The 13,182-nt window shown below is 50.4% G+C and overlaps 1 protein-coding gene across 2 annotated transcripts in view; it reads left to right on the forward strand.

The window, feature by feature from the left end:
* Positions 1-13,182, forward strand: part of nbas (NBAS subunit of NRZ tethering complex) — a 384,598-nt gene that overhangs the window by 149,012 nt on the left and 222,404 nt on the right. For both annotated transcript variants that reach the window (XM_052524617.1, XM_052524618.1), the window contains exons 24-25: positions 5,836-6,021; positions 12,350-12,523. In XM_052524617.1, coding sequence (XP_052380577.1) covers positions 5,836-6,021; positions 12,350-12,523 — 360 coding nt within the window. The remainder of the gene's footprint in view (positions 1-5,835; positions 6,022-12,349; positions 12,524-13,182) is intronic.

The raw sequence follows: 13,182 nt of genomic DNA on the forward strand, positions 1-13,182 counted from the left end.
TCTAGCCCATGTCTATACCAGTATCTCCCTCTAGCCCATGTCTATACCAGTAACTCCCTCTAGCCCATGTCTATACCAGTAACTCCCTCTAGCCCATGTCTATACCAGTAACTCCCTCTAGCCCATGTCTATACCAGTATCTCCCTCTAGCCCATGTCTATACCAGTAACTCCCTCTAGCCCATGTCTATACCAGTAACTCCTCTAGCCCATGTCTATACCAGTATCTCCCTCTAGCCCATGTCTATACCAGTAACTCCCTCTAGCCCATGTCTATACCAGTAACTCCCTCTAGCCCATGTCTATACCAGTAACTCCCTCTAGCCCATGTCTATACCAGTAACTCCCTCTAGCCCATGTCTATACCAGTAACTCCTCTAGCCCATGTCTATACCAGTAACTCCCTCTAGCCCATGTCTATACCAGTAACTCCCTCTAGCCCATGTCTATACCAGTAACTCCTCTAGCCCATGTCTATACCAGTAACTCCTCCTAGCCCATGTCTATACCAGTAACTCCTCTAGCCCATGTCTATACCAGTAACTCCCTCTAGCCCATGTCTATACCAGTAACTCCTCTAGCCCATGTCTAGCTCCATGTCTATACCAGTAACTCCCTCTAGCCCATGTCTATACCAGTAACTCCATGTCTATACCAGTAACTCCCTCTAGCCCGTGTCTATACCAGTATCTCCCTCTAGCCCGTGTCTATACCAGTAACTCCCTCTAGCCCATGTCTATACCAGTATCTCCCTCTAGCCCATGTCTATACCAGTATCTCCCTCTAGCCCATGTCTATACCAGTATCTCCCTCTAGCCCATGTCTATACCAGTATCTCCCTCTAGCCCATGTCTATACCAGTAACTCCCTCTAGCCCATGTCTATACCAGTATCTCCCTCTAGCCCATGTCTATACCAGTAACTCCCTCTAGCCCATGTCTATACCAGTAACTCCCTCTAGCCCATGTCTATACCAGTAACTCCCTCTAGCCCATGTCTATACTCCTCTAGTCTATACTCCCTCTAGCCCATGTCTATACCAGTAACTCCTCTAGCCCATGTCTATACCAGTAACTCCCTCTAGCCCATGTCTATACCAGTATCTCCCTCTAGCCCATGTCTATACCAGTAACTCCCTCTAGCCCATGTCTATACCAGTATCTCCTCTAGCCCATGTCTATACCAGTAACTCCCTCTAGCCCATGTCTATACCAGTAACTCCTCTAGCCCATGTCTATACCAGTAACTCCTCTAGCCCATGTCTATACCAGTAACTCCTCTAGCCCATGTCTATACCAGTAACTCCTCTAGCCCATGTCTATACCAGTAACTCCCTCTAGCCCATGTCTATACCAGTAACTCCCTCTAGCCCATGTCTATACCAGTAACTCCCTCTAGCCCATGTCTATACCAGTAACTCCCTCTAGCCCATGTCTATACCAGTAACTCCTCTAGCCCATGTCTATACCCTCTAGCCCATAACTCCCTCTAGCCCATGTCTATACCAGTAACTCCCTCTAGCCCATGTCTATACCAGTAACTCCTCTAGCCCATGTCTATACCAGTAACTCCCTAGCCCATGTCTATACCAGTAACTCCCTCTAGCCCATGTCTATACCAGTAACTCCCTCTAGCCCATGTCTATACCAGTATCTCCCTCTAGCCCATGTCTATACCAGTAACTCCTCTAGCCCATGTCTATACCAGTAACTCCCTCTAGCCCATGTCTATACCAGTAACTCCCTCTAGCCCATGTCTATACCAGTAACTCCCTCTAGCCCATGTCTATACCAGTAACTCCCTCTAGCCCATGTCTATACCAGTAACTCCCTCTAGCCCATGTCTATACCAGTATCTCCTCTAGCCCATGTCTATACCAGTAACTCCCTCTAGCCCATGTCTATACCAGTATCTCCCTCTAGCCCATGTCTATACCAGTATCTCCTCTAGCCCATGTCTATACCAGTAACTCCCTCTAGCCCATGTCTATACCAGTAACTCCCTCTAGCCCATGTCTATACCAGTAACTCCCTCTAGCCCATGTCTATACCAGTAACTCCCTCTCCCATGTCTAGTATCTCCTCTAGCCCATGTCTATACCAGTAACTCCCTCTAGCCCATGTCTATACTCCCTCTAGCCCATGTCTATACCAGTATCTCCCTCTAGCCCATGTCTATACCAGTAACTCCCTCTAGCCCGTGTCTATACCAGTAACTCCTAGCCCGTGTCTATACCAGTAACTCCCTCTAGCCCATGTCTATACCAGTATCTCCCTCTAGCCCATGTCTATACCAGTAACTCCCTCTAGCCCATGTCTATACCAGTAACTCCCTCTAGCCCATGTCTATACCAGTAACTCCCTCTAGCCCATGTCTATACCAGTAACTCCCTCTAGCCCATGTCTATACCAGTAACTCCCTCTAGCCCATGTCTATACCAGTAACTCCCTCTAGCCCATGTCTATACCAGTATCTCCCTCTAGCCCATGTCTATACCAGTATCTCCTCTGGTGTCTATACTCCCTCTAGCCCATGTCTATACCAGTAACTCCTCTAGCCCATGTCTATACTCCTCTAGCCCATGTCTATACCAGTAACTCCCTCTAGCCCATGTCTATACCAGTAACTCCCTCTAGCCCATGTCTATACCAGTAACTCCTCTAGCCCATGTCTATACCAGTAACTCCCTCTAGCCCATGTCTATACCAGTAACTCCCTCTAGCCCATGTCTATACCAGTAACTCCCTCTAGCCCATGTCTATACCAGTAACTCCCTCTAGCCCATGTCTATACCAGTATCTCCCTCTAGCCCGTGTCTATACCAGTATCTCCCTCTAGCCCATGTCTATACCAGTAACTCCCTCTAGCCCATGTCTATACCAGTAACTCCCTCTAGCCCATGTCTATACCAGTAACTCCCTCTAGCCCATGTCTATACCAGTAACTCCCTCTAGCCCATGTCTATACCAGTAACTCCTCTAGCCCATGTCTATACCAGTAACTCCCTCTAGCCCATGTCTATACCAGTAACTCCCTCTAGCCCATGTCTATACCAGTAACTCCCTCTAGCCCATGTCTATACTAACTCCCTCTAGCCCATGTCTATACCAGTAACTCCCTCTAGCCCATGTCTATACCAGTAACTCCCTCTAGCCCATGTCTATACTCCTCTAGCCCATGTCTATACCAGTATCTCCCTCTAGCCCATGTCTATACCAGTAACTCCTCTAGCCTGTCTATACCAGTAACTCCCTCTATGTCTATACCAGTAACTCCTCTAGCCCATGTCTATACCAGTAACTCCCTCTAGCCCATGTCTATACCAGTAACTCCTCTAGCCCATGTCTATACCAGTAACTCCCTCTAGCCCATGTCTATACCAGTAACTCCCTCTAGCCCATGTCTATACCAGTATCTCCCTCTAGCCCATGTCTATACCAGTAACTCCCTCCCATGTCTATACCAGTAACTCCCTCTAGCCCATGTCTATACCAGTAACTCCCTCTAGCCCATGTCTATACCAGTATCTCCCTCTAGCCCATGTCTATACCAGTAACTCCCCTCTAGCCCATGTCTATACCAGTAACTCCCTCTAGCCCATGTCTATACCAGTATCTCCCTCTAGCCCATGTCTATACCAGTAACTCCCTCTAGCCCATGTCTATACCAGTAACTCCCTCTAGCCCATGTCTATACCAGTAACTCCTCTAGCCCATGTCTATACCAGTAACTCCCTCTAGCCCATGTCTATACCAGTATCTCCTCTAGCCCATGTCTATACCAGTAACTCCCTCTAGCCCATGTCTATACCAGTAACTCCCTCTAGCCCATGTCTATACCAGTAACTCCCTCTAGCCCATGTCTATACCAGTAACTCCCTCTATCCCATGTCTATACCAGTAACTCCCTCTAGCCCATGTCTATACCAGTAACTCCTCTAGCCCATGTCTATACCAGTAACTCCCTCTAGCCCATGTCTATACCAGTAACTCCCTCTAGCCCATGTCTATACCAGTAACTCCCTCTAGCCCATGTCTATACCAGTAACTCCTCTAGCCCATGTCTATACCAGTATCTCCCTCTAGCCCATGTCTATACCAGTATCTCCTCTAGCCCATGTCTATACCAGTAACTCCCTCTAGCCCATGTCTATACCAGTAACTCCCTCTAGCCCATGTCTATACCAGTATCTCCTCTAGCCCATGTCTATACCAGTATCTCCCTCTAGCCCATGTCTATACCAGTAACTCCTCTAGCCCATGTCTATACCAGTAACTCCCTCTAGCCCATGTCTATACCAGTATCTCCCTCTAGCCCATGTCTATACCAGTAACTCCTCTAGCCCATGTCTATACCAGTAACTCCCTCTAGCCCATGTCTATACCAGTAACTCCTCTAGCCCATGTCTATACCAGTATCTCCCTCTAGCCCATGTCTATACCAGTAACTCCTCTAGCCCATGTCTATACCAGTAACTCCCTCTAGCCCATGTCTATACCAGTATCTCCTCTAGCCCATGTCTATACCAGTAACTCCCTCTAGCCCATGTCTATACCAGTATCTCCTCTAGCCCATGTCTATACCAGTAACTCCTCTAGCCCATGTCTATACCAGTAACTCCCTCTAGCCCATGTCTATACCAGTAACTCCTCTAGTCTATACCAGTAACTCCCTCTAGCCCATGTCTATACCAGTAACTCCCTCTAGCCCATGTCTATACCAGTAACTCCCTCTAGCCCATGTCTATACCAGTAACTCCCTCTAGCCCATGTCTATACCAGTAACTCCCCTCTAGCCCATGTCTATACCAGTAACTCCCTCTAGCCCATGTCTATACCAGTAACTCCTCTAGCCCATGTCTATACTCCCTCTAGCCCATGTCTATACTCCCTCTAGCCCATGTCTATACTCCCTCTAGCCCATGTCTATACCAGTCCCCTCTAGCCCATGTCTATACCAGTAACTCCCTCTAGCCCATGTCTATACCAGTAACTCCCTCTAGCCCATGTCTATACCAGTATCTCCCTCTAGCCCATGTCTATACCAGTAACTCCCTCTAGCCCATGTCTATACCAGTATCTCCTCTAGCCCATGTCTATACCAGTAACTCCCTCTAGCCCATGTCTATACCAGTAACTCCCTCTAGCCCATGTCTATACCAGTAACTCCTCTCTAGCCCATGTCTATACCAGTAACTCCCTCTAGCCCATGTCTATACCAGTAACTCCTCTAGCCCATGTCTATACCAGTAACTCCCTCTAGCCCATGTCTATACCAGTAACTCCCTCTAGCCCATGTCTATACCAGTAACTCCCTCTAGCCCATGTCTATACCAGTAACTCCTCTAGCCCATGTCTATACCAGTAACTCCCTCTAGCCCATGTCTATACTCCCCTCTAGCCCATGTCTATACCAGTAAGCCCATGTCTATACTCCCTCTAGCCCATGTCTATACCAGTATCTCCCTCTAGCCCATGTCTATACCAGTAACTCCCTCTAGCCCATGTCTATACCAGTATCTCCCTCTAGCCCGTGTCTATACCAGTAACTCCCTCTAGCCCGTGTCTATACCAGTAACTCCCTCTAGCCCGTGTCTATACCAGTAACTCCCTCTAGCCCATGTCTATACCAGTAACTCCCTCTAGCCCGTGTCTATACCAGTAACTCCCTCTAGCCCATGTCTATACCAGTAACTCCCTCTAGCCCATGTCTATACCAGTAACTCCCTCTAGCCCGTGTCTATACCAGTAACTCCCTCTAGCCCATGTCTATACCAATCCATAGTGAACCATGTAAGTGTTCTGTTCTCTGATTGGATGTGCTGTCTGTTCATCAGGTGGACTGTGCACTGTCATTGGTGCGTCTCGGGAAGGAGCGGGATATCCCGGGGTTGGAGCGGCTGTGTGATGACCTGGTAACCATGGAGACGTTGGTGTACGAGACTGCGTGCGAGCTCAGCCTGACACTAAGAGACTTGCAGCAGCTTGGTGACATCGACAAGCTCCGCCTCCTCATGAAGAACGTATGTACATGTTGTGTGTGTTCCTCTGTGTACCTAGTCTTTGAGTAGGAGGCTTCTAAATGGCTTCTGTCTTCCCAAGTCAATCCCCTAGACACTAGACTGGATCAACCTCTGGCCCCTAGACACTAGACTGGATCAACCTCTGGCCCCTAGACACTAGACTGGATCAACCACTGGCCCCTAGACACTAGACTGGATCAACCACTGGCCCCTAGACACTAGAATGGATCAACCACTGGCCCCTAGACACTAGAATGGATCAACCTCTGGCCCCTAGAGACTAGACTGGATCAACCACTGGCCCCTAGAGACTAGACTGGATCAACCACTGGTCCCTAGACACTAGACTGGATCAACCACTGGCCACTAGACTGGATCAACCTCTGGCCCCTAGACACTAGACAGGATCAACCTCTGGCCCCTAGACACTAGACTGGATCAACCTCTGGCCCCTAGACACTAGACTGGATCAACCTCTGGCCCCTAGACACTAGACTGGATCAACCACTGGCCCCTAGACACTTGACTGGATCAACCTCTGGCCCCTAGACACTTGACTGGATCAACCTCTGGCCCTAGACACTAGACTGGATCAACCACTGGCCCCTAGATACTAGACTGGATCAACCCCTGGCCCCTAGACTGGATCAACCTCTGGCTCCTAGACTGGATCAACCACTGGCCCCTAGACACTAGACTGGATCAACCACTGGCCCCTAGACTGGATCAACCTCTAGACACTAGACTGGATCAACCTCTGGCCCCTAGAGACTAGACTGGATCAACCTCTGGCCCCTAGACTGGATCAACCTCTGGCCCCTAGACTGGATCAACCTCTGGCCCCTAGACTGGATCAACCTCTGGCCCCTAGACTGGATCAACCTCTGGCCCCTAGACTGGATCAACAACTGGCCCCTACACACTAGACTGGATCAACCTCTAGACACGAGACTGGATCAACCTCTGGCCCCTAGACACTAGACTGGATCAACCACTGGCCCCTAGACACTAGACTGGATCAACCTCTGGCCCCTAGACTGGATCAACCACTGGACCCTAGACACTAGACTGGATCAACCACTGGACCCTAGACACTAGACTGGATCAACCACTGGCCCCTAGACACTAGACTGGATCAACCACTGGCCCCTAGACACGAGACTGGATCAACCTCTGGACACTAGACAGGATCAACCTCTGGCCCCTAGACACTAGACTGGATCAACCTCTGGCCCCTAGACACTAGACTGGATCAACCTCTGGCCCCTAGACACTAGACTGGATCAACCTCTGGCCCCTAGACACTAGACTGGATCAACCACTGGCCCCTAGACACTAGACTGGATCAACCACTGGCCCCTAGACACTAGACTGGATCAACCACTGGCCCCTAGACACTAGACTGGATCAATCACTGGCCCCTAGACACTAGACTGGATCAATCACTGGCCCCTAGACACTAGACTGGATCAACCACTGGCCCCTAGACACTAGACTGGATCAACCACTGGCCCCTAGACACTAGACTGGATCAACCACTGGCCCCTAGACACTAGACTGGATCAATCACTGGCCCCTAGACACTAGACTGGATCAATCACTGGCCCCTAGACACTAGACTGGATCAATCACTGGCCCCTAGACACTAGAATGGATCAACCTCTGGCCCCTAGACACTAGACTGGATCAACCTCTGGCCCCTAGACACAAGACTGGATCAACCTCTGGCACCTAGACACTAGAATGGATCAACCTCTGGCCCCTAGACTGGATCAACCACTGGCCCCTAGACACTAGACTGGATCAACCTCTGGCCCCTAGACTGGATCAACCACTGGCCCCTAGACACTAGACTGGATCAACCTCTGGCCCCTAGACACTAGACTGGATCAACCACTGGCCCCTAGACACTAGACTGGATCAACCACTGGACCCTAGACACTAGACTGGATCAACCACTGGACCCTAGACACTAGACTGGATCAACCACTGGACCCTAGACACTAGACTGGATCAACCACTGGCCCCTAGACACGAGACTGGATCAACCACTGGCCCCTAGACACGAGACTGGATCAACCTCTGGCCCCTAGACACTAGACAGGATCAACCTCTGGCCCCTAGACACTAGACTGGATCAACCTCTGGCCCCTAGACACTAGACTGGATCAACCTCTGGCCCCTAGACACTAGACTGGATCAACCACTGGCCCCTAGACACTAGACTGGATCAACCACTGGCCCCTAGACACTAGACTGGATCAACCACTGGCCCCTAGACACTAGACTGGATCAACCACTGGCCCCTAGACACTAGACTGGATCAATCACTGGCCCCTAGACACTAGACTGGATCAACCACTGGCCCCTAGACACTAGACTGGATCAACCACTGGCCCCTAGACACTAGACTGGATCAACCACTGGCCCCTAGACACTAGACTGGATCAATCACTGGCCCCTAGACACTAGACTGGATCAATCACTGGCCCCTAGACACTAGACTGGATCAACCCCTGGCCCCTAGACTGGATCAACCTCTGGCTCCTGGATCAACCACTGGCCCCTAGACACTAGACTGGATCAACCACTGGCCCCTAGACTGGATCAACCTCTAGACACTGACTGGATCAACCTCTGGCCCCTAGAGACTAGACTGGATCAACCTCTGGCCCCTAGACTGGATCAACCTCTGGCCCCTAGACTGGATCAACCTCTGGCCCCTAGACTGGATCAACCTCTGGCCCCTAGACTGGATCAACCTCTGGCCCCTAGAGACTAGACTGGATCAACAACTGGCCCCTACACACTAGACTGGATCAACCTCTGGACACTAGACTGGATCAACCTCTGTCCCCTAGACACTAGACTGGATCAACCTCTAGACACGAGACTGGATCAACCTCTGGCCCCTAGACACTAGACTGGATCAACCACTGGCCCCTAGACACTAGACTGGATCAACCTCTGGCCCCTAGACTGGATCAACCACTGGACCCTAGACACTAGACTGGATCAACCACTGGACCCTAGACACTAGACTGGATCAACCACTGGCCCCTAGACACTAGACTGGATCAACCACTGGCCCCTAGACACGAGACTGGATCAACCTCTGGACACTAGACAGGATCAACCTCTGGCCCCTAGACACTAGACTGGATCAACCTCTGGCCCCTAGACACTAGACTGGATCAACCTCTGGCCCCTAGACACTAGACTGGATCAACCTCTGGCCCCTAGACACTAGACTGGATCAACCACTGGCCCCTAGACACTAGACTGGATCAACCACTGGCCCCTAGTCACTAGACTGGATCAACCACTGGCCCCTAGACACTAGACTGGATCAATCACTGGCCCCTAGACACTAGACTGGATCAATCACTGGCCCCTAGACACTAGACTGGATCAACCACTGGCCCCTAGACACTAGACTGGATCAACCACTGGCCCCTAGACACTAGACTGGATCAACCACTGGCCCCTAGACACTAGACTGGATCAACCACTGGCCCCTAGACACTAGACTGGATCAATCACTGGCCCCTAGACACTAGACTGGATCAACCACTGGCCCCTAGACACTAGACTGGATCAACCACTGGCCCCTAGACACTAGACTGGATCAATCACTGGCCCCTAGACACTAGACTGGATCAATCACTGGCCCCTAGACACTAGAATGGATCAACCTCTGGCCCCTAGACACTAGACTGGATCAACCTCTGGCCCCTAGACACAAGACTGGATCAACCTCTGGCACCTAGACACTAGAATGGATCAACCTCTGGCCCCTAGACTGGATCAACCACTGGCCCCTAGACACTAGACTGGATCAACCTCTGGCCCCTAGACTGGATCAACCACTGGCCCCTAGACACTAGACTGGATCAACCACTGGCCCCTAGACACTAGACTGGATCAACCACTGGCCCCTAGACACTAGACTGGATCAACCACTGGACCCTAGACACTAGACTGGATCAACCACTGGACCCTAGACACTAGACTGGATCAACCACTGGCCCCTAGACACTAGACTGGATCAACCACTGGCCCCTAGACACGAGACTGGATCAACCACTGGCCCCTAGACACTAGACTGGATCAACCACTGGCCCCTAGACACTAGACTGGATCAATCACTGGCCCCTAGACACTAGACTGGATCAATCACTGGCCCCTAGACACTAGAATGGATCAACCTCTGGCCCCTAGACACTAGACTGGATCAACCTCTGGCCCCTAGACACAAGACTGGATCAACCTCTGGCACCTAGACACTAGAATGGATCAACCTCTGGCCCCTAGACTGGATCAACCACTGGCCCCTAGACACTAGACTGGATCAACCTCTGGCCCCTAGACTGGATCAACCACTGGCCCCTAGACACTAGACTGGATCAACCTCTGGCCCCTAGACACTAGACTGGATCAACCACTGGCCCCTAGACACTAGACTGGATCAACCACTGGCCCCTAGACACTAGACTGGATCAACCACTGGCCCCTAGACACTAGACTGGATCAACCTCTGGCCCCTAGACACTAGACTGGATCAACCTCTGGCCCCTAGACACTAGACTGGATCTGGATAGAGTGGACATGGAAAAACAATAACTCAACTTTATTTCAGCTGTCCACCCTTCCCCAGTCCTCTCAGATCTACACAAGAGCATGTCATTCACTACTGTAGACCCATAGAGCTGTGGTCTAAAGTAGTGCTCTACCGTAGACCCGTAGAGCTGTGGTCTAAAGTAGGGCTCTACCGTAGACCCATAGAGCTGTGGTCTAAAGTAGTGCTCTACCGTAGACCCGTAGAGCTGTGGTCTAAAGTAGTGCTCTACCGTAGACCCGTAGAGCTGTGGTCTAAAGTAGTGCTCTACCGTAGACCCGTAGAGCTGTGGTCTAAAGTAGGGCTCTACCGTAGACCCGTAGAGCTGTGGTCTAAAGTAGTGCCCTAGCGTAGACCCGTAGAGCTGTGGTCTAAAGTAGGGCTCTACCGTAGACCCATAGAGCTGTGGTCTAAAGTAGTGCTCTACCGTAGACCCATAGAGCTGTGGTCTAAAGTAGTGCTCTACCGTAGACCCATAGAGCTGTGGTCTAAAGTAGTGCTCTACCATAGAGCTGTGGTCTAAAGTAGGGCTCTACCGTAGACCCGTAGAGCTGTGGTCTAAAGTAGTGCTCTACCGTAGACCCGTAGAGCTGTGGTCTAAAGTAGTGCTCTACCGTAGACCCGTAGAGCTGTGGTCTAAAGTAGTGCTCTACCGTAGACCCATAGAGCTGTGGTCTAAAGTAGTGCTCTACCGTAGACCCGTAGAGCTGTGGTCTAAAGTAGTGCTCTACCATAGAGCTGTGGTCTAAAGTAGTGCTCTACCGTAGACCCGTAGAGCTGTGGTCTAAAGTAGTGCTCTACCGTGACCCATAGAGCTGTGGTCTAAAGTAGTGCTCTACCGTAGACCCGTAGAGCTGTGGTCTAAAGTAGTGCTCTACCGTAGACCCGTAGTGGTCTAAAGTAGTGCTCTACCGTAGACCCATAGAGCTGTGGTCTAAAGTAGTGCTCTACCGTAGACCCGTAGAGCTGTGGTCTAAAGTAGGGCTCTACCGTAGACCCGTAGAGCTGTGGTCTAAAGTAGGGCTCTACCGTAGACCCGTAGAGCTGTGGTCTAAAGTAGTGCTCTACCGTAGACCCGTAGAGCTGTGGTCTAAAGTAGGGCTCTACCGTAGACCCGTAGAGCTGTGGTCTAAAGTAGGGCTCTACCGTAGACCCGTAGAGCTGTGGTCTAAAGTAGTGCTCTACCGTAGACCCGTAGAGCTGTGGTCTAAAGTAGGGCTCTACCGTAGACCCGTAGAGCTGTGGTCTAAAGTAGTGCTCTACCGTAGACCCGTGAGCTGTGGTCTAAAGTAGGGCTCTACCGTAGACCCGTAGAGCTGTGGTCTAAAGTAGTGCTCTACCGTAGACCCGTAGAGCTGTGGTCTAAAGTAGTGCTCTACCGTCCCGTAGAGCTGTGGTCTAAAGTAGTGCTCTACCGTAGAGCTGTGGTCTAAAGTAGTGCTCTACCGTAGACCCGTGAGCTGTGGTCTAAAGTAGTGCTCTACCGTCCCAGTGCAGAGCTGTGGTCTAAAGTAGTGCTCTCCAGTGGACCCGGTGTGGTCTAAAGTAGGGCTCTACCGTAGACCCATAGAGCTGTGGTCTAAAGTAGTGCTCTACCGTAGACCCATAGAGCTGTGGTCTAAAGTAGGGATCTATATAGGGAATAGGGTGCCATAGGACTCAAAGTCTGACTTCCTGTGCTGTGTGTCTGTCTTTATCTTCCCCCTCCAGTCCAGTGCAGAGCGCTATGTTAAAGATGTGTTCCAGTGGATGGTTCCTTTCCTGCATCGCTGTGAGAAGCAGAGAGGGGGCGCTAGCGAGGCCCTGCTGAGAGAATATCTGGTGACCCTCTCTCGGCAAGACCTGTCTCTGCCCCTGGCCGTCTTCCAACACTCCAGACCTGACGTTAGTACACACACACACACACACACACACACACACACACACACACACACACACACACACACACACACACACACACAGGTACTGCAGGAGGTACTGCAGGAGGTCCATTAGAAAATAAATGTATGTTAATGCACACAGTACCAGTCAACAGTTTGGACACATCTACTCATTCAAGGGGTTTTCTTTATTTGTACTATTTTCTACATTGTAGAATAACAGTGAAGACATCAACACTATGATATAACACATATGGAATCATGTAGTAACCAACAAAGTGTTAAATAAATCAAAATATGTATATTTTACATTCTTCGAAGTAGCCACCTTTGCCTTGATGACAGCTTTGCACACTCTTGGCATTCTCTCAACCAGCTTCACCTGGAATAATTTTCCAACAGTCTTGAAGGAGTTCCCACATATGCTGAATGCTTGTTGGCTGATTTTCCTTCACTCAGCGGTCCAATTCATCCCAAACCATCTCAATTCGAGGTCTGGTGATTGTGGAGGCCAGGTCATCTGATGCAGCACTCCATCACTCTCCTTCTTGGTCAAATAACCCTGACACCGCCTGGAGTGTGTTGGGTCATTGTCCTGTTGAAAAACAAATGATGATGTGACTTGATTTCTAAATAAATCACTGACCGTGTCACCAGCAAAGC

The sequence above is a fragment of the Oncorhynchus keta genome, chromosome 8 (assembly GCF_023373465.1).
Source record: "Oncorhynchus keta strain PuntledgeMale-10-30-2019 chromosome 8, Oket_V2, whole genome shotgun sequence".
Taxonomy (NCBI): Eukaryota; Metazoa; Chordata; class Actinopteri; order Salmoniformes; family Salmonidae; genus Oncorhynchus; species Oncorhynchus keta.